The sequence below is a fragment of the Carlito syrichta genome, unplaced genomic scaffold (assembly GCF_000164805.1).
Source record: "Carlito syrichta isolate Samal-C Ts95f unplaced genomic scaffold, Tarsius_syrichta-2.0.1 Scaffold304476, whole genome shotgun sequence".
In the NCBI taxonomy this organism is placed as follows: domain Eukaryota; kingdom Metazoa; phylum Chordata; class Mammalia; order Primates; family Tarsiidae; genus Carlito; species Carlito syrichta.
Window position 1 is genome coordinate 412695 of NW_007248572.1, and position 17992 is coordinate 430686.

The following is a 17992-nucleotide window of genomic DNA, read 5'->3' on the forward strand; positions in this document are numbered from 1 at the left end:
AGCCCACATGTTTGAGATCAGGCTGGACAATATGGTAAGACTTGGTCTCTACAATATATTAAAAAACTGACTGGTTGTGATAGCACAGGCCTGTGGTCTCAGCTACTTGGACAGTTGAGGTGGAAGGATCACCTGAGCCTAGCAGGTTGAGGCTGCAGTGGCCTTGAGTATATCACAGCACTCCAGCCTGGGCAACAGAGTGAAACTCCTACTCAAAAAAAGAATCTCAGAAAATGAACTTGCTTATAGAAATCTTCTCTGAGCCAGGCTCAGTGGCTCAGCCTGTAATCCCGCACCTTTGGGAGGCTGAGGTGAGTGGATTGCCTGAGCCCGCGGGTTTGAGACCCACCTGGGCAGCGAGACCTCATCTCTACAACAAATTTAAAAAAAATCAGCCAGGCATGGTAGCGCATGCCTATAGTTCCAGCTACTTGGAAGGCTGAGGTGGAAGGATTGCCGGAGCCCAGCAGGTCGAGGTTCCGGCCACCGCACTCCAGTCTGGGCAACAGAGTGAGACTCCAACTCAAAAAAAAAAAAAAAGAAATCTTCTCTGGTTCAAAGACAATACAGAGACAGAACAGGAACATCTGACCCACCCAAGATAGAGACCCTCGCATAACCATGGGACCATGGTTAGCTTTACCTATTCTAGGATTTCATAGAGACAGAGTCACACAGTGTCTGGCTGTCTTTGTCCCTTTGTGCCTGGCTTCCTGGCTGGCCGTTTATATCAGCCTTTTATTCAAATGTAAGAGATAGTGGTGGCTGGATTCAAATTCAGCTCCTATTTTCACCCATTGGGGTGTTTTCATCATGGTAGGACAATTCTGATGGGTGAAAGAGAGTCTGTAGATAAGAAGGGGGAGGACAGAAAATGGTGAGTATATAGGAAGTTGTGGAAGGAGAGCGAGGATTAAGACCACTACAGACTTTGCCCTGCAAGGAGGGAGAGAAACATGTTTCTGTTCTTTCCGCTAAAGTGAAAACAGCCTCTACCTCGTTCCCACATGGAACTACAGAGCTCAAAGCTGGCTTAGTAGGGCCCAGACACAGATAGATAGAACAGGGCACCCAGGACCGATATTGATGCCCTCACATCCCTGTAATAATCATACATCAGTCCTATCTATTTTACACAGATACGTGTGAACACAGCTGGGCGTCCCCACGAAGCCAACGGCTCAGTTGTCTCTTCTGAGACTCATTTCTCCCACAAATCTCTTCTTTTTTGCCTGTTTTCTTGTTGGTTAAGCTAAGGTGTAAGGGGACTTCTTCCTCAAGGGAATTCAGATTTTGAAGTGTTAAGGCCTAAGGGAATCATCTTTCCCTTTGCTTAAAAAGGGTAACTGCTTCGTGCTTGAAAGGACGGACACCGAGAGACTTTGAATAAATTTAGTTCAAATTTTGCCTCAGCATAACTATTTTTGCTTAGATTGACACACTTTGAATCTAGCACAGCTTTGACATAGATACATTTCCAATAGGCAGGTTTTAGTTCAGACATTTCACTGCAGGCCAAGCTGGCAGCCTACCCTACTCCCTCTGCAAATCACCATCAGATGCAAGACAGGGACAGCCCAACCTTTCAATTCGTGGTTTAGCATAATAATCTCTAAGAAACTTTCAATCTCCTTAGCCGGCCTGCCCCAAAATCATCGAAATGATAAGACATTCGTTTTCCTAAAGAGCTTGTGGATTGCTGGGTGCAGTGGCTCATGCCTATAATCCCAGCACTTTGGGAGACCAAGGTGAGAGAATTGCCTGAGCCCATGGGTTTGGACCAGCCAGGGCAACTTGGTGAGATCTTGACTCTACAATAAATTTTTAAAAAATTAGTCAGACATGGTGGCATGTGTTTGTAATTCCAGCTACTTGGAAGGCTGAAATGGCAGGATCGCCTGAGCCCAAGCAGGTCGAGGCTATGGGGGCCACAAGCGTGCCACTGCACTCCAGACAACAGAATGAGACTCCAAACATACATAAATTAATTAATTAATTAATAAAGTAAGTAAGTAAAAATAAATAACTTGTGGATTGGAAATGTCTGACATGTCTCTTACAGGAAAAACCCCTTCCCTTGTTTCCTCCCATCTAGCCAACCACCCAAGGGCACAAGATGCTAATATCTGGCTACCAAAGACCCACAGCCCTGGACATTCCTTTTGGCCCAGACCCTTCTAGGCCCAAACCCCCCTTACTCCAAAGGCACTTAAATATACCCATTTCTTGGCCCTTCAAGGCCACACTAGCCTCTGAGTGTCAGTCCCCTTTCCAATTTGTGGAAAGTGAATAATAAACTTTCCTTCCTTCTACTTCTTCCTTGATTGCAATCTTGCATTATTCCTGCAGTACTGGCACCAGCCCATCTTGCCTCCGTTTACCCTTTCAGTGCTGAAGGCCATTCCACAGGAAGCTGAGGCTAATAAGCAGCATCCTACCTCTTACCTCAGTCACAAGCCCCCTCAGCATCAAATCCAGACCTCTGAGTCCCCAAGAAGTCAAACTGGGCATCTGACCTCCCGCACCACTGGAAGCCACCTCTTAAGTTGTTAAGAGGTTAAAGGCCATGGCTTCATGTGGACACCCATTCCATTCCAAACGTGGCACCTGCAGGCTCAGCCAGATTATCTGAGCTTGTTTTTGCCCATGAAGTTTAATAACATGAAATGTTGCCTCCATAGTAAAAGATGCTTCCTTAAAACTGCAGGGCCCGGAGCCAAAGGGCCTATGGCCAAGAACAGGGCTCGATGGGGCTATTGTTAAGAAGGAAATGCAGATCCATGATTTGGAAGAAAGAGGATTAAGGAAAAACCTAGCGCTGCAAATTTAAACAGCAAAGACTCAGGATGGGTAGGTGCAAAATGGCAGGAGACAGACAGGAGACCATTCCTTCACATGTGCAGGCGTCTTGATGGGGTCGGTGCAGTAAAGGGCATTGAGAGCTCCTGTGCCGTTCTAGTGGGTGGCAGAGAGGGGTTTGTCAGGGACAGGGGTCTTCATGGTCACTGAGGCTGAGCAGAGGACTCAGATGAGAATCCTGCAGTAAGGACATTTAGGAAGTACAAGGCTAACTCCAACCCACAATGGATCCATTCGCTTTTTATTACCTCTGAAATAAGAAAGTCCAAAGCATTTCCCTCTTCCAGAAAAAACTTGAGACACCACTTGTAAACCTTTATTTTATTCATTACTTCAGCAAGCAACATTTTAAACTCAACTTCATTGAGGTATGATTGACATACAGTAAAATGTACTCTTCTATGTATGATGTGATGAGTTTTGACAAACAGAAACCCCCACGCAACAAACAGCCAGTCGAGATACAGAGTGTCTTTGTCAATTCACCGTGGTTACCCCCACCCTCACATAACGACAGAACCACAGTTAGTTCTACCTGTGCTAGGATTTCACAGAGACGGAATCACAAAGCATCTGGCTAAGCTTTGTCCCTTTGTGTCTGGCTTCCTGGCTCCATGTAGATCAGGCGTCTGCTCCTCTTCCTTGACGAAGGGTGCCCCATTGTGTGGATAACTTGTAGTCTTCACCCAGACACCTGCTGTGAACATCTGGGCAGATTCCAGGTTGAGACTCTGTAAATAAACCTGTGAATGCTGGTCGCCAAGACATAGATCATGGTTCCATTTCCGTTAAGTAAATATCTAAGCACAGAATTGTTGGGTCACATGGTAAGTGCATATTTAACTTTTTAAGAAAGGAACCACCTGTTTTTGAAGTGACACCGTCTGCATTCCCATCAACGTGTCTCAGAGTTCCAGGTGAGAAGCAGCCTCTGACTGCAGGGCAGGACCTTGGGGTGGTTGTACGTGCCTCCCTCCCCTCTGTTCTGCTACATATAGGCACATAGTTCTGAACAAGGCCTGCTGGGATGGCCAACTTAAGGGGACAAGGGTGCACAATGGGAGCTCTGCCCCTGGGCCAGGCAAGGTGGCTCTCTGGGTTGACAGAGAAAGTCTGAGTAGTTCCAGCCCTGGTGCGAGCAAATGTGTGTGTGTGTGTGTGTGTGTGTGTGTGTGTGTCTGGGGGGTTTCATATACAAGCACAGGTATGCTAATTTGAACATGAGACATTGTTGAAGACACCCCTGTAGTTTCACATGCTACTTCTGTCTGGAAAAAACTGAGAGGACGACTCGTCTCCAGGTCCCTAATGGGTCATTCTCACCATGTTTAGAGAAGACCATGCAGCTTCATGATGAACAGGGAGAACATGAGGCCCTCACCACCACCACCCCCCCTCCATCTTCACTTCACTGCAATGGCTTTGGACTTACTTATTTCAGAAGTAATAAAAAGCGAATGGACCTATTGTGGGCTGGAGTTAGACTTGTACTTTCTAAATGTCCTCACTGTGGGCTTCTCGTCTAAGACCTCTGTTCAGCCTCAGTGACCGTGAAGACCACCCCATCCCTGGCAAACCCCCATCTGCTGTCCACCAGAGCAGCACAGGAGCCTTGAATGCCCTTAACTGCACAGACCCCATCAAGATGCCTGCACACATGAAGGAATGGTATCCTGTCTGTCCCCTGCCATCTTGCACTCACCTCAACTTCCTTATCTATAAAGTGGGGACAGGAATACTATTTTCAAAGCATAAATACTAATTTCATGTCTGGCTCTTAGCAAAAGGTCAATGGGGTTTTTTTCCCTACAGTGGTATAATAGCATGTGCAGGACCAGGCACAATGGCTCACACCTGTCATCCCAACACCTTGGGAGGCCGAGATGGGATGATCACTTGAGCCTAGGAGTTCGAGACCAGCCTGGGTAATACAGTGAGACCTTGTCTCCACAAAAAATAAAATAAAACAATCAAATTGCTGAGTGTGGTGGAGTGAAGGCTAAGGTAAGAGGATCACTGGAACCCTGGAGGTTGAGACTGTGGCAAGTCATGATCATGCACTCCAGCAGGGGCCACAGAGGGAGACCTCTAACTCAAAAAATATATAGTGTTCCTAAAATATCTAAAAGTCAACCTTCCATATGATGCTGCAGTCCTCTACTGGGAATATACCCAGAGGAACTCAAATCACTGTATGAAAAAGATAACTGCACACACATGTTTATTGCAGTATTATTCACAATAGCAAAAACATGGAACCAACCATGCTGCCCATTGAAAGAGGACTGGATAAAAAAATGTAGTACATATAAATGATGGAATATTATGCAGCCATAAAGAAGGACAAAATTATGAACTTCACAACAACTTGGATGGACATAGAGTCTATCATACTTCACAACAAATTGGATGGACTTAGCGATCTATCACAGAAACAAATAATTGAGTATCACATGCTCTCTCTCATAAGCAGACCTTGAACAATTATCATAATACTATAAGAAAGGGATTGGGAATAGTGGGAAATTTCCAGAGGAGGAAGAGGAGGTCACACCTCATCAACAAAGGTACCTGCATAATGACCACTTGTATACCTGACCCTGAATTGTACCCCACATTTTAAAAATAATAAATAAATAAATATCTGAATCTGAGGATGCTAGGAGTGAGGGGACAGTGAAAAGCAAATCCAGCAAAACTCAAGACATCTAAGTCGGTGTCGGTCATTAAAATGCATAACAACCAAAAAACAAAATTCAGATGCAGCCCAGGTTGGCAGGGGTGGAGGGAACCAGGGTAGCTTGAGAAGGGCCAGAATGGAAATAGTTGATGGCTAGATTTTGTCTGTTTTTCGGGACAAACATTTACAGAGGATTCTGAGATGCAGCTTTAAAAATGGGAGGTGATGCCAGGCATGGTGGCTCATGCCTGTCATCCCAACACTTTGGAAGGCAGAGGTGAGAGGATTGCCTGAGCTCATGGGGTTCAAAGACCAGCCTGGGCAAACTGGCGAGATCTCGTCTCTACAATAAATCAAAAAATTAGCTGGGCATGGTGGTGCAAGCCTATAGTTCCAGCTACTTGAAAAGCTGAAGCAGAAGGATCACCTGAACCCAGCAGGTTGAGGCAGGGTTGGCTATAAGCATGCCACGGAACTCCAGCCTGGCTGTCAGAGTCAGACTCCTACTCAAAAAAAAGGTTGAGGGGGAGGTAAAAAAGTGAGATTAAGTTCTTGTTGTATACAGAGTCTGCATAATCCCAAACTTGTAAGGGGAAAATTTGGACAACGAAAACATAATCATCCCAGTTACTGGTAAGAAATAGAGAACAGAGACCCCATGGAACCCTTCAAGGTAAAACATATGAAGTAAGTCACCACAAATCTACTAACATCTTAGTGATGGGACTTGGTTGGCTTCCCCCATTAAAAGACAAAGGTGTTTGACTGGATTAAAGGCAACAGAACACAAGAAATCCAGCTTTGCCGAGCTCGGTGGCTCAGCCTGTAATCCTACGCCTTGGGAGGCAGAGGTGAGTGAATCTCCTGAGCCCGCGGGTTCGAGACCCGCCTGGGCAACTTGGCGAGACCTCATCTCTACAATAAATAAAAAAAATTAGCCAGGTGTGGTAGCACACGCCTGTAGTTCTGGCTACTTGGAAGGCTGAGGCAGAAGGATCACCAGAGCCCAGCAGGTCGAAGCTGTGGTGGCCAGGAGTGGCCACTGCACTCCAGTCTGGGTGACAGAGTGAGACTCCAACTCAAAAAAAAAAAAGAAATCCAGCTTTTTTGTAGCCAGGAGACAAACACAAAGCAACACAAAAAAGGTAGAAATGCTTTTTTAAAAAAAAAATCTGACAAAGTTACTATCCATCAGCCGCAACATAATGAGCTGGGTTGTTTCAAAGTCAGACACAATATAGTTTGAACTGAGAAGGGTAAAACAGTGTGTCTCCTATTGGTGAAGCACATGATGCATTAAAAACATGCAGACACCCGCCACACAGCTTGATAGAGAAGATAAAAGTGACAGGACACATGAGACTACAGCTGTCACGGGGGATGACAGCGTGACCAGGCTGGACAGCGGGGACTTGCAGAGTGGGGGGGCACAGTGGACAGGCTGCTGTGATTACTCTATGGACCTGCACCCAACCACACATGTGGTGAGGGGGGAATGGTGGGTTGAACCTGGGAGTAAAGACTTGGGCCATCACCTTTTGAGCAAAGCAGACCCTGGAGAAAAAAGGTAAAAGCCCAATTATTTTCTTCCACCTCGCAGATTACATGATTCTCATGTGATGCTTGGACTCCAGGGCTGGGCTCAAGTCACAGGCTCAGCCAAGGCTTAGGGTTGGAAGTTGTGTGCACAGTCCTAATGGAGCCTGGAGAGAGATAGAATAGGAGGTCCTGCAGGAACAGTTTGACAAGGGTACTACTGAGGGTGTGTGGCGGTGGAGGAGGGAGACCTCCCAGGGCCAGCAGGTATAGCCCTGCTGTGTCGCAAGAGGTCCCAGGAAGTCATGGGCAGAAGTGAGGGACCAGCTTCCTCATCTCTAGCTAAGTAGTCATGTGAGATTGGCCCATGCCTTCCCTCCTCTGTTTGTTCTCCCCCATCACCATTCTTCTTCCCTCCTTCCTTTCCTCCTACTCTCTTTCCCATTTATTCATTCTCCTCTCGCCTCCCTCCCTATTTCTCTGTTTCTCTCTCCCCTTGCTCCTTCCCTCATTCCGTCTCCCTCCCTCCCTTCCCTTCTTTCTCCTTCCCTTCCTCCCTCCCTTCCTTCTCTCTCTCCCTCCTTCCTTTCCTCCCTCCCCTTCCTTTTCTCCTTCCTTCCCTCATTCCCACTCCCTCCCTCCCCTTCCCTCTCTTTTTACCTCCCTCCCTTCCTTCCTCCTTCCCTCCTTCCCATACTACCTTCCCTACTCTCTCTTCTTCCCTCCCCTCCCCCCTCCCTTCCTCCTTCCTTCCCTCATCCCTTTTCCCTCCTTCCCTAGTCTTCTCTCTCTTCTTACCTCCATTCCTTCCTTCCTTCCTTCCTTTCTTCCTTTCCTCTCTTCCTCCCTCCTTCCCTCAGTCCCTTTCCTACTCTCTCTTCTTACCTCCCTCCTTTTCTTCCTTCTCTTTCTCCTTCTTTCCTGCCCTTCCTCCCTCCTTCCTTCATTCCCTCCCCCTCTCTCCCTTCCCTTCTTTCTCTCTCCTTACCTTACTCCCTTCCTTCCTTCTCTCTGTCCTTCCTTTCTTCCCTCCCTCCCTCTTTCCATCTCCCTCCCTCCCTTCCCTTCTCTCTCTCCTTACCTCCCTCCCTCCCTCTTTTCTTCCATCCTAATTTCCTTCTCCCTTTCCTTTCTTCCTTCCTTTCCTCCCTCTCTCCTTTCTCTCCTTCCTTCCTTCCTTCCTCCTTCCCTCTCCCTTTCCCTCCTTCCTTTCTTCCTTTTACTTCTTCCTTCCACTGCTTTGAATTCTTTGAACTAATTTTAACTACAAGAAAGCATCAACACCCAAAATCACTGCTGGAACCAACACCTGCAACTCAGAGAGGGTCCAGCTCATGGTGAGTCCATGGTCCCCTGGAGGTTGTGGGGAGGGCAGGTGCCTGAGCCACCAGAAAGCCCTTCTGCCAACCATCATTCCCAGGAGTCGACTGCAGGGTCCAGGTGTTCCTACTCGTTCAACTATTTGGTCACTTCTTCACAGCCGATCTTCCATCCCTTTCCTGAAAGAAGGAACTGGGGGTATGGAGGATGTGGAAGCCAGCCCAGCAGTCCTTCCTTTTAGCAACAGTAATGTCAAGATACAACTGGGAGAGACTGATGAGCCATACTGGGTTCAAGCGCATTCTCCCTGTGCTTCCATCTCCTCTTGCAGAGCCTGTTCAAGAGTCCGTGAGAGCTGAGGCTCCCAGTTGACCCACGGCAAGTGCCACAGGCTTGCCACAGAGTGTGTGCAGTACCAGCTGAGTCTCTGCATGTCCTCTGACTGCAGCACAGATGTACTGACATCACATCACAGAGACAACGCTGTGCAAATGGCATATACGAATAAACGAATATATCTGAAAGATTTACCCAGAATTAGTTGGATGGCCAAAGTCGCCAAGAGGAGTTGCCATTCAAAGCTGGCATTTGTGTTCTGGGTTCTTCCTAAATTAGGGAGCACTGACCTCAGGCTTTTTATTACCAAACAAAAGGGTGTTAGAATAGTGTGCATTGAGTGTCTGTGTGTGTGTCTGTGTCTGTTGTGGGTGTGTGTTGTGGGTGTCTTTGTGTGTGTCTCTATGTGTGCTGTGTGTGTTGGGTATGTGTTTGCGGAAGTGTGCTGTGTTTTTGTGTGTGTCTGTGAGTGTGTGTATCTGTGTGTTTGTGGGCATGTGTCTGTGGGTGCATGTGTGGTTGTGTGTTTATCTTTGTGTGTGTGTCTATGTGTGTCGTATGTATGTCTTTGCAGGTGTCTATGTGTGTGTTGTGTGTCTACGGATGTGCTTGTGTGTCAGGGAAGCAACCACAGTTGTTTCCACTGAGGAAGGAGTTTAGTCGTGTGTCACTAGCAAGAAGCCTGCCATGAGGACCAGTTGTGCATAAGGCCTCGGTGATGGATGTTTGTCACATGTGTCCTGCGCCACTGGCATCACAGAGCAGAGTGTGTTATCCCACATAAGCCCCGTTCCTTGGTTACACCCTTTACCAAGTGCAGTCTTCAGGGCGGCGGGCTCAGCACCGACCACCATCTGCCTAGCAGTCATTGGGAGATTTGTGCAGCCAAGCAATCAGCAAGCCACCTGCCTGGTCAATTATTTAAATAAACAGGGAGCTCTGCTGACAAAGTGGCCATAAAGGCTCCTGTGGGAATGATGGGGGTGTTTTCACATTGTGCCAGTCATAGGAGTTGAATCCTGCGCCATGCAAGTAAATAGATGCAGACGGTTAAGGGAATGGGGACCATGGAGGAAGGGGCTCCCAATCAGAATGCAGAAGCTGGACAGTTGGTTGGGCCTGTACTGGCACCATGAGCATGTCCACCATGGTGAGAGAAGAGGACAGAACTCTGCACTGGGCCTCACTCCCACAGGTGCAGGAACACAGCCAGCAAGGTGCCTTCTTTCTAGCGACGCTTTGGAAAGGGAACCAGGTAAATGTCACGACCATGAAGGCAAGTTCTACCAGGTGTTTTGAGCTGTCCTGAATTGTACTGAAGTCAGTTTACGATGAATATGTCTCAGAGTTTATTAGGATAAGTGCATAACAGAAAGCTCAAAGGATGCTACACTGCTCCTTCCTCAGGGCCAAGCTTAGATGCCTCTGACGACCCCTTGGCTGGAACTCCCAGGAGAGGTTGGACCTCCCAGTCCCCATAGCCCCAGTCTGAAAAACATTCATGGGTGAAAACAAAACCCATGTGGAGATCCCACAGTTCCAGAATTAGTCCAACAGGATTCAAAAACACATTCTCATCTAGCATTCATGAGGCAGTTACTGACATTGGCAATCACATCTGACATTACAGGAGGCCCTTACAATGATCTCATTCGAGCTTGAGCCAAATCTGCTCAGAAAACATTAGCCCAAGGACAGCATACATAGTCTGTGGGAGAGAACGGCTTGACACCTTGCAGGTAAGGGAAGAACAGATCAAAGCACGGATCGTGTTTCAGTGAACACCCCAGCGAGTGTTCATCTTGGGAGTCTGGAAGCAGGGTGTTTGATGACTGACTATAGATTATCATTCTCTTTTATGGTTGACAAACTGCAGCCAGACCAGACAGATCTGAGCTGTGGGTTCTGTAGCCGGAGCAGAGACAGATGTTTTCAGGGTTCATTCTCAGATTCCCATGCGAAAGGCATTGTTCATGGTGCTGGAAATATGTCGGGGCAGTAAGCTGTTTGCAGCTGCTAGAAGGCAACGCTTTCCTGTTTTCCTGGTTTAGACAATAGAGGACCTGAGAAGAAGAATAATAGGAAAAGGCTTTCCTATATTAGCCTTAAAAAAAACTATGTTATTTTGAGTTTAGTAAAATTTTTGGTCAAAGCTCATCTTGGTTCTCTGTTTTGACAGTAATATTGATGAAAATGGAGGTTGGAACAGAAGAACCTCATGCTCATGTCCACCCACGGATAATTGCTCAGTGATGATATGCTCAAACAAGGGCCTGGGCTGTGGCTGCCCGGCCCCAGCAGCTCTGAGAGGAAGAAGGCACCTCGTATGGTGACCATGAGCACGTTGCATGTCAAGGTGCAATGTCAACTCTGCCTTCTTGCCTGATCCCAGGGCGATGCCAGGCTGGTCCAGCTAAGGGTCTGATCTTCTGCCACTGGGTGACATGCAGGGCTCCTGATGGCATGTGAGGCTGGCAGTGACAGAGCCCGTGCTCCCTGTCCTCAGCTGAGCCTCCTGTCATGGTCCCCACATCATCCACGCATAACATCATGGCATGACATGTGAGTGTGCACCGTGGTATTAGTGATGAGGGGTAGGTGTGTGGGCAGCCAGGGACAGAGACCAGAGGGGGCTGGTCCCAACCGGAAGCCACACTGCTGAGTGGGTTGTTCCCACTGCTGAGCATCCCCAGGTCTCTCCTATGTACTGTGGATACCTGTCCTGCCCTTGGCTTTGCTGTGCCTCAAGTTACCTGGGAACCATCCTCCTTATCATCCTCCTCTAGATAACTAACAAGAGGTCAGTGAAGGTCACCTGAAATTCCAGAATGGGTAGGCACAGTACTGTGTGTCTGAGGAAGTGTCACCCACCCTGTTATCTGCTTTGGGAGAAGGGAATCTGCCCTGGATATAGACTTTCCAAGAGCCCCCAAATGATCGAACTATGAACAATTCTATTTGGACAAAAGTCTTGGTCGTCTTAGGACTGGATGCCAGCAGGACCTTCTCACTCTCCATCATCCTGGCTTGTCCTGCCTCTGACAGGTCACTGGGACAGAAACACCATGTCTAGGGAGAAGTCAAAGTGTGGAGGATGCCTCTCCCCATGCCCCACTCACCCTTTTCTCTGGCTGTGCCACAGGTGAGCCATTTGGCCCTCTGGACACACGAGGGATAGTCTGTGGCCACTGGCCAGTGGGCATTGGTTTATCTGATGCTGTGGCCCCCAAGCTCCCCCAACAAGGACCCCCAAACCTCAAACAAAGTGATGGAAGGAATAAGGGGGAGATAGAGCCTGGGTGTGAGGTGTGGCATCCCTCAGACCAGCTGCCCAAGGCTGTCTGGTCTGGGCCCAGAACACAGGAAGAGACTTCAGCAGCCAGAGGAGGAACCTGATCCCCCTCAGCAGGGACTGAGAAACTGTATTCTCTACCCCATTTCTTCCCTTGGGAGTTTCACAGAGGGGTCCGAGGTCTCCCAGGTGTTGGGGATGGGACCCGGCGGCACATTGCCCCCTGCAGGAGAACTGAGAGACCATACTGTGGGCCGGGTTGTGTGGACAGTCGGAATGCAGACCACAGGAGGACCGATGACCTCGTCGACTCACAACCACAGGCCCCTGCACAGTCCAGGAGGAGCCCTGGGAAGTCCAGCACTAGAAGGTCCCCTTCACCCCTGATGGGAAAGGCAGAGTGCTGAGGGCCTGGAGGCAATGATGGGGCATTTGCAGTTACTCCACCAAGTGCAGAGTAGGTTAGTGGAGCACCCAAACACATCTTTAAAGCTGTCAGAGAACCAGTGTCTCCTCACATACAGGAGACAACCGCCAGTTTGAGTCCCACGGACTGTGACGTCCTGCCAAGTGAACACAGCTTTTGTTTCTCATAATTGTCAGACACGAGGATTCTAGCTGAAAACTGGAGACTGGGGCATTGAAAGCATGACCGCCCCATGCCCCGCTGAGCCCTGTGAAGCCCCCCATCCCCCATCTTTCCTGTTACCCCGCAGTCCTTTGAGTTTTCCATTGTCTTAAAAAAAGATCTACCTTTCAAAATCGGCAGAGGATATTTACTAAGCTCTGAAGTCTGTGCCCCTGGTGTGTCTTCACCTCCCTGTTGTCACCTGAGAGACAGTAGCATCCTTAGGCTAAACCAGAAGCAACAGTGCACCTTGTTCTGGGAGGGGAGACTTTGGAAGCCAGGAAGGAGACATGACCCCTCTGTCTGCTCTGCTGGGCAGTGGTGGCAAAAAGGCCCCAAGGACCCAGAGGTACTCAGGCAACTTATAACAGCTCTGACTGTGGGTGAGCCCCTGGGTTGTGTTCTAGAGCCAGAGAGAGCGAGGGAGGGAGGGGGAAGGGTGGGAGAGAGACAGAGAAGGTGAGATGGAGGGAGAGAGAGAGAAGAGGAGAAGGCGAGGGAGGAGAGAGGGAGGAGAGAGAGGAAAAGAGAGAGACAGGGAGAAAGTGGGAATAGGGAAAGAGAGGTGGGGGAGAGAGGGAGGGAGGGATGGAGGAAGGGAGGGGAAGAGGAGGAAGAGGGAGAAGGAGACGGAGAAAGAGGAAAAATGAGAGACAGGGAGAGAGTGGGGAAGAGGAGAGAGAGAAAGGGGGAGAAGGAGCATTCTCAACCACTTCGTTGCAGGAGAAACTTTGCAACTGCAGACTAAATTGAGGATATAAATTAAAATGCTTTGAGCAGTTTTTGCCATAAAGATTTTCATCCCTTCCCCCTCCACCTTTTGTACACCAGTTCTCAGAAATAAAGGTCTTTTGTCTGTTTTTTAACCCCAAATTCTGTAATTGGTTCTTGAAGGAACAAATAAAAAGCTGTTTTCTTCAGCTAAAAAAAAAAAATTTTTTTTTCATTATTCTCTCTGTCCCTCTTCCTTTCCTTCTAGTCCTGATTTCTAGGAAAAAGAGAGACACAGGGTTGAAGTCCCTGAGCACTCTGCCAGGCTAGCCCCTCCCTGGGGCAGGCACACACATGCTTGTGAGCACACACACACACATACACACACACACACAGGCAGGCAGGAGGGGGAGTCGAGTGTTCAGGATGCAACACTGGGAACTGCTAAAATGCTTTATATTAAAACCCTCAGAACACATGGACCCCTCCCAACCACACACCCTCAGAAAACAAGCAGAGGGAGACCCCAGGGACCTTCCTCTATCTGACTCAGCAGAGTCCAGGGCAGGGGAAGGGCCAAAGGGCCACCCGGGTCTCCAGGACACGCCATCTTCCATGCTTCCCTTGTTAGTGCTAGCATTTATCCCACCATAGTCAAGTGCATGTGGATGAGTTAATTCAAGTATCCGTGGGACCAGCCCCAGCCTCTTTCTGGCTCCAGCCCCGCAGTTTGTGTTTTCCAGCACACTGAATCTCCTGCAGGCAGCATTCCTCCTGCTTCCCAAGTTTCGTGCAGATAAGCCCAAGACTCAGAGATTCAGGGCGAGCAATTCTCTACCTCCTGCCTGTGCAGTGAGCCACACTTCTGGTGTTCTGGAAGGTTTCCAGGGTGTCAGCTCAGCAGAATGGGAGGAGGAAGCGCAGGGCTGCTCATGTGACAAAATGCGTCCAGGCCTGAGTGTGTCCTCTTGGACAAGAAAAACAGAACTTTCTACCAATGAAATAATTGACTGACTTGGTGTCCACATAGGACCAGGAGCGAATCACTTCTGTCCTAACTGGCATGGCAGTACCCTCCTCCTCCAGAGGGTGGAGCGGGCAGAGGAACCTCAAGGAGCTCATTGTCACCTGACTCTTCACGCCTGGAGCCACAGTCCATCACATCAGAATTTGCCAGGGAGAGGGGATGAGAATCTGGAATATTCACAAAATTGCCACAACAGCAGCCAGCACACGGCTTCTGCCACTCACACAAAAGATGTCTGCATGGTCCAAATGGCCAGGCTTCAAGGAGAAAACTGACCATAGTTTGCTAAGTTCAGTCTTTCGGAAGGATGCGGGTCTCTCATGGGACCAGGAGTTCGGAGCTCTGAGAATGGGGAGCCCTCTTACTTCAGCAGTCTGTCCCAGGTGTCGGACTAGGGGAGACAAAAGAGGAAGTGTTGGAAACCACCTAGACCCTCGGAGAAAGCCCTGCATGCCCAGGCTGGCTGTGAATGGGCACCGTGCCCAAGGGGAACCCCACATCCCTAGGCTGCCTGTAGACAGCACCATGATCTAGGGGAGCCCCATATCCTTGGGTTGCCTGTGGACAGGCACTGTGCCTTGGGGAGCCCCATATCCCTGAGTTGGCTGTGGATGGCCACCGTGCCATAGGGAAGCTCCCCCATCCCAGGGCTGGCTATGGATAGGCACCATGCCTTAGGGGAGCCCCATAGCCCCAGGCTGGCTGTGGATGGGTGCCATGCCCTAGGGGAGCCCTGTATCCCTGGGCTGACTGTGGACGGGCACCATGCCCTAGGAGACCCCATATCTCAAGGCTGGCTGTGGGCAGACACCATGCCCCAGGGGAGCTCTGCTTGCCCAAGTTGGCTGCCAGGGCTGGGGTCTGCCATCCCTGGGGACCCTGCACCGGCCCCTGCCTGCCTCCCTCCGCAGCCTTGCCCGTACCTGTAGGGATTCTCTGAGGCCCGGCTCTCTGCCCGCTCAGGGACCCAAGAGTAGGTGTCAGCTGCACTCTGCGGTGGTCTCTCCTTCTTCCCCTCCTGCTTTGCTCGGCGCTTGCGGTAGACCAGCAGCCCAAGAGCCAGGGCCAGCAGGAGCAGGATGGCCACCACGGTGCCCAGGATGTAGAACAGGAGCAACTTCTGCCCGTCGGTGCCATCATCCCTCTTTGTGTCCACAGAGCCCCCCGCGGCAGAGTCCCAGTGGCCAGTGGCAGCCATGGGGTGATGGGTGCGGGACTCTGTCCGGATGCCCGGGGGCCCACTGTGGGTCAGCATCTCAGGTGGGGCAGAAGTGATGGGGACCCGGAACAAGAGCGAAGGTCTCCCAGAAGTGGGTGCCACCTGGGAGGTGCCCTCAGAGCCCCCGGTAGGACTGGACGCTGCAGCAGGGGGAATGGTGCTCCCCTCTCTCTCTTCCTGGTCCTCCTCCTGGGGGAGCCCAGTAGGGGATCTGGGGGGCACAGGACCCATGGTGCAGGAGACCCCATCAGCAGCCAGCTCCCAGCCCGGCAGGCAGCCACAAAGGAAGGAACCCTGAGTGTTGAGGCACAGGCTATCACAGCGGCTGCTGCCCAGGCCCTCACACTCATTCACATCCTGGCACTGGGTGCCATCTTCGCCGGCCAGGACATAGCCCTCACGGCAGGAGCAGTGGAACGAGCCGTCGGTGTTGGTGCAGTTCTGGGCGCAGGGTGTGCGGCTAGGGGCACACTCATCAACGTCACGACAGGCTGCCTCCCCGGGGCCACCCGGCTCGTAGCCCACCCAGCACTCACAGCGGAAGCCCCCGGGGGTGTTGACGCACTGCTGTGCACAGGGTGAGGCCTGACACTCATCCACGTCCTCACAGCTCAGCTGGCTTGCATCCAGCTGGTAGCCGCTGGGACAGCGGCACATGAAGTCCTCCCTGTGGGGCCCGGGGACACACGTGGCCTCCCCGCTGCACGGGCTGGAGCTGCAGGGGTTCCGGGAGGCACAGCTCACCAGGTCGTCCAGCAGCCGGAAGCCCGGGCGGCAGCCACAGCGGAAGGAGCCATCGCCCCCCTCGAAGCAGTCCTGCTCACAGCCACCGTTGTTGAAGCTGCAACCGAGTTCAGGGTTCACACAGAAGGGGCCCGGGGTGCCCCACTCGAACACACCAGGGCCCTTCTCCCTGCACAGGATGTTGTGGCTCTTGTCCGTGGCCCTGTCCCCACAGGACACATAGGCCATGGAAGCAAAGGGCACGGCCTCCAGGGAGGAGCTTATGGCCTTGAAGGGAGTGTTGTAGGTCACCTGGCCCGGTCCGCCCAGCGCCAGGGGCCGGCACATGCCCTTGAAGCTAAACTTGCACACGAAGCCCTCAATGCTGCTTCCTGGGGTGCTGGGGTTCCCACAGGGGCCCTCGGACCACTTGGGGAAGCGGCCAGGCAGGGGTGGCTGGGACAGGTCCAGCAGCAGTGCCACACAACGCCTCGAGATGCAAGAGCTGCGGACCTCCTTGTGCCAGTTGGTGTAGGCCGTGTCCTCCCCGCCACCCACCCAGGCGAAGCCCTTCAGCGGCAGGCTGGGGTCCAGGCACTTGCCTTTCTCTCGCTGGAGGCCGATCCAGAACTTGCCGAACCTCGCTGCCAGGGCCTTCTCTGGCGTCAGGAGTTGGGCCAGGGCTTGCTGGACGTGCTGGGCTTCCTCTTCGCTCTTCACGGTGGCCAGGTTGCCCCCGTTGGACTGGCAGTGGTCCTGGGCCTCAGCAGCGCTCAGCTTGCCCCAGTGGGCCGTGTAGCAGGCAGTGCCGCCACAGACCACAGCCTCCGTGTCCACGCTGGTCCCGACCCAGGGCTGGCCCAGGAGTAGCAGCAGCAGCAGCAGGCCTGTGGAGGTGGCCATCCTGACCTCTGGATGCCCCTTGGTGGGAGACGACCAGCCCGGCAGGGAGAGTGACCAGCCCAGCAGGGACAGTGGCAACCAGAGATTCTGCCAGGGCTCCCGGCTGTGCCCTGAGGGGAGCTAAAGGACGAGCAGCAGCCCCGACGGCCTAAAGAGGGACACAAAGGCCGCAGGCTCCTCACGTCTCGCTGGTCACGCCACATCCTGTGCGGCTGCACTTCTTATTCCTCACCGGATGCTGGAGCTTCCTGCCATGAATGGCTTCTGACTCCTGCTGCCTTCATCATGCCTTTGTTGTTCATAAAAGGAGTAGACGGCAGTGCCGGGTCCCAAAACACAGCGGCATAGGGGACGTCACCCTTGGAGTCCGTGTCTGCCTTGCCCTAAATGCCACGCCACTGAGCGAACATGGCTAGAGGCCAGGAGCCCAAGGAAGCGCACTGGATAATCCGTGATAAAAGCTCCAGTCTGCAGACAGCCAACAGAAAAAAAAATGCCGAGACTCGGGCCCGAGGCCATGATGGTAACAAGCCCTGGCCTTTTATAGAAGCAAGCTGGCTCTCCCCCTGACCCGTCCACGCTTCCCGCTGGCTTGGGGAGGTCTTCCCTCCATTCCCCACATCGTGAACTTTAAATAGATAGGCAGTTTTTAAATAGGACCTGGGCTGTGGGAACGTCTGGGCTTCTAACACAAGGCCAGGCTCCCCACATCGGGTGAGACATGGCAGTTTTCGGGGTTTCAGGGGGAAAATATCGCA

General features: G+C 51.3%; 1 protein-coding gene across 1 annotated transcript; it reads right to left on the minus strand.

The window, feature by feature from the left end:
- Positions 1-14755: 14755 nt before the first annotated feature.
- On the minus strand, positions 14756-17267 carry CD93 (CD93 molecule). The gene is made up of 2 exons (XM_008060009.1): positions 15313-17267; positions 14756-14780 (listed from the first exon to the last, which is right to left on the minus strand). The coding sequence occupies exons 1-2, from the start codon at positions 17232-17234 to the stop codon at positions 14756-14758; spliced, it is 1947 nt and encodes a 648-aa protein (XP_008058200.1). The 5' UTR covers positions 17235-17267.
- Positions 17268-17992: the final 725 nt, after the last annotated feature.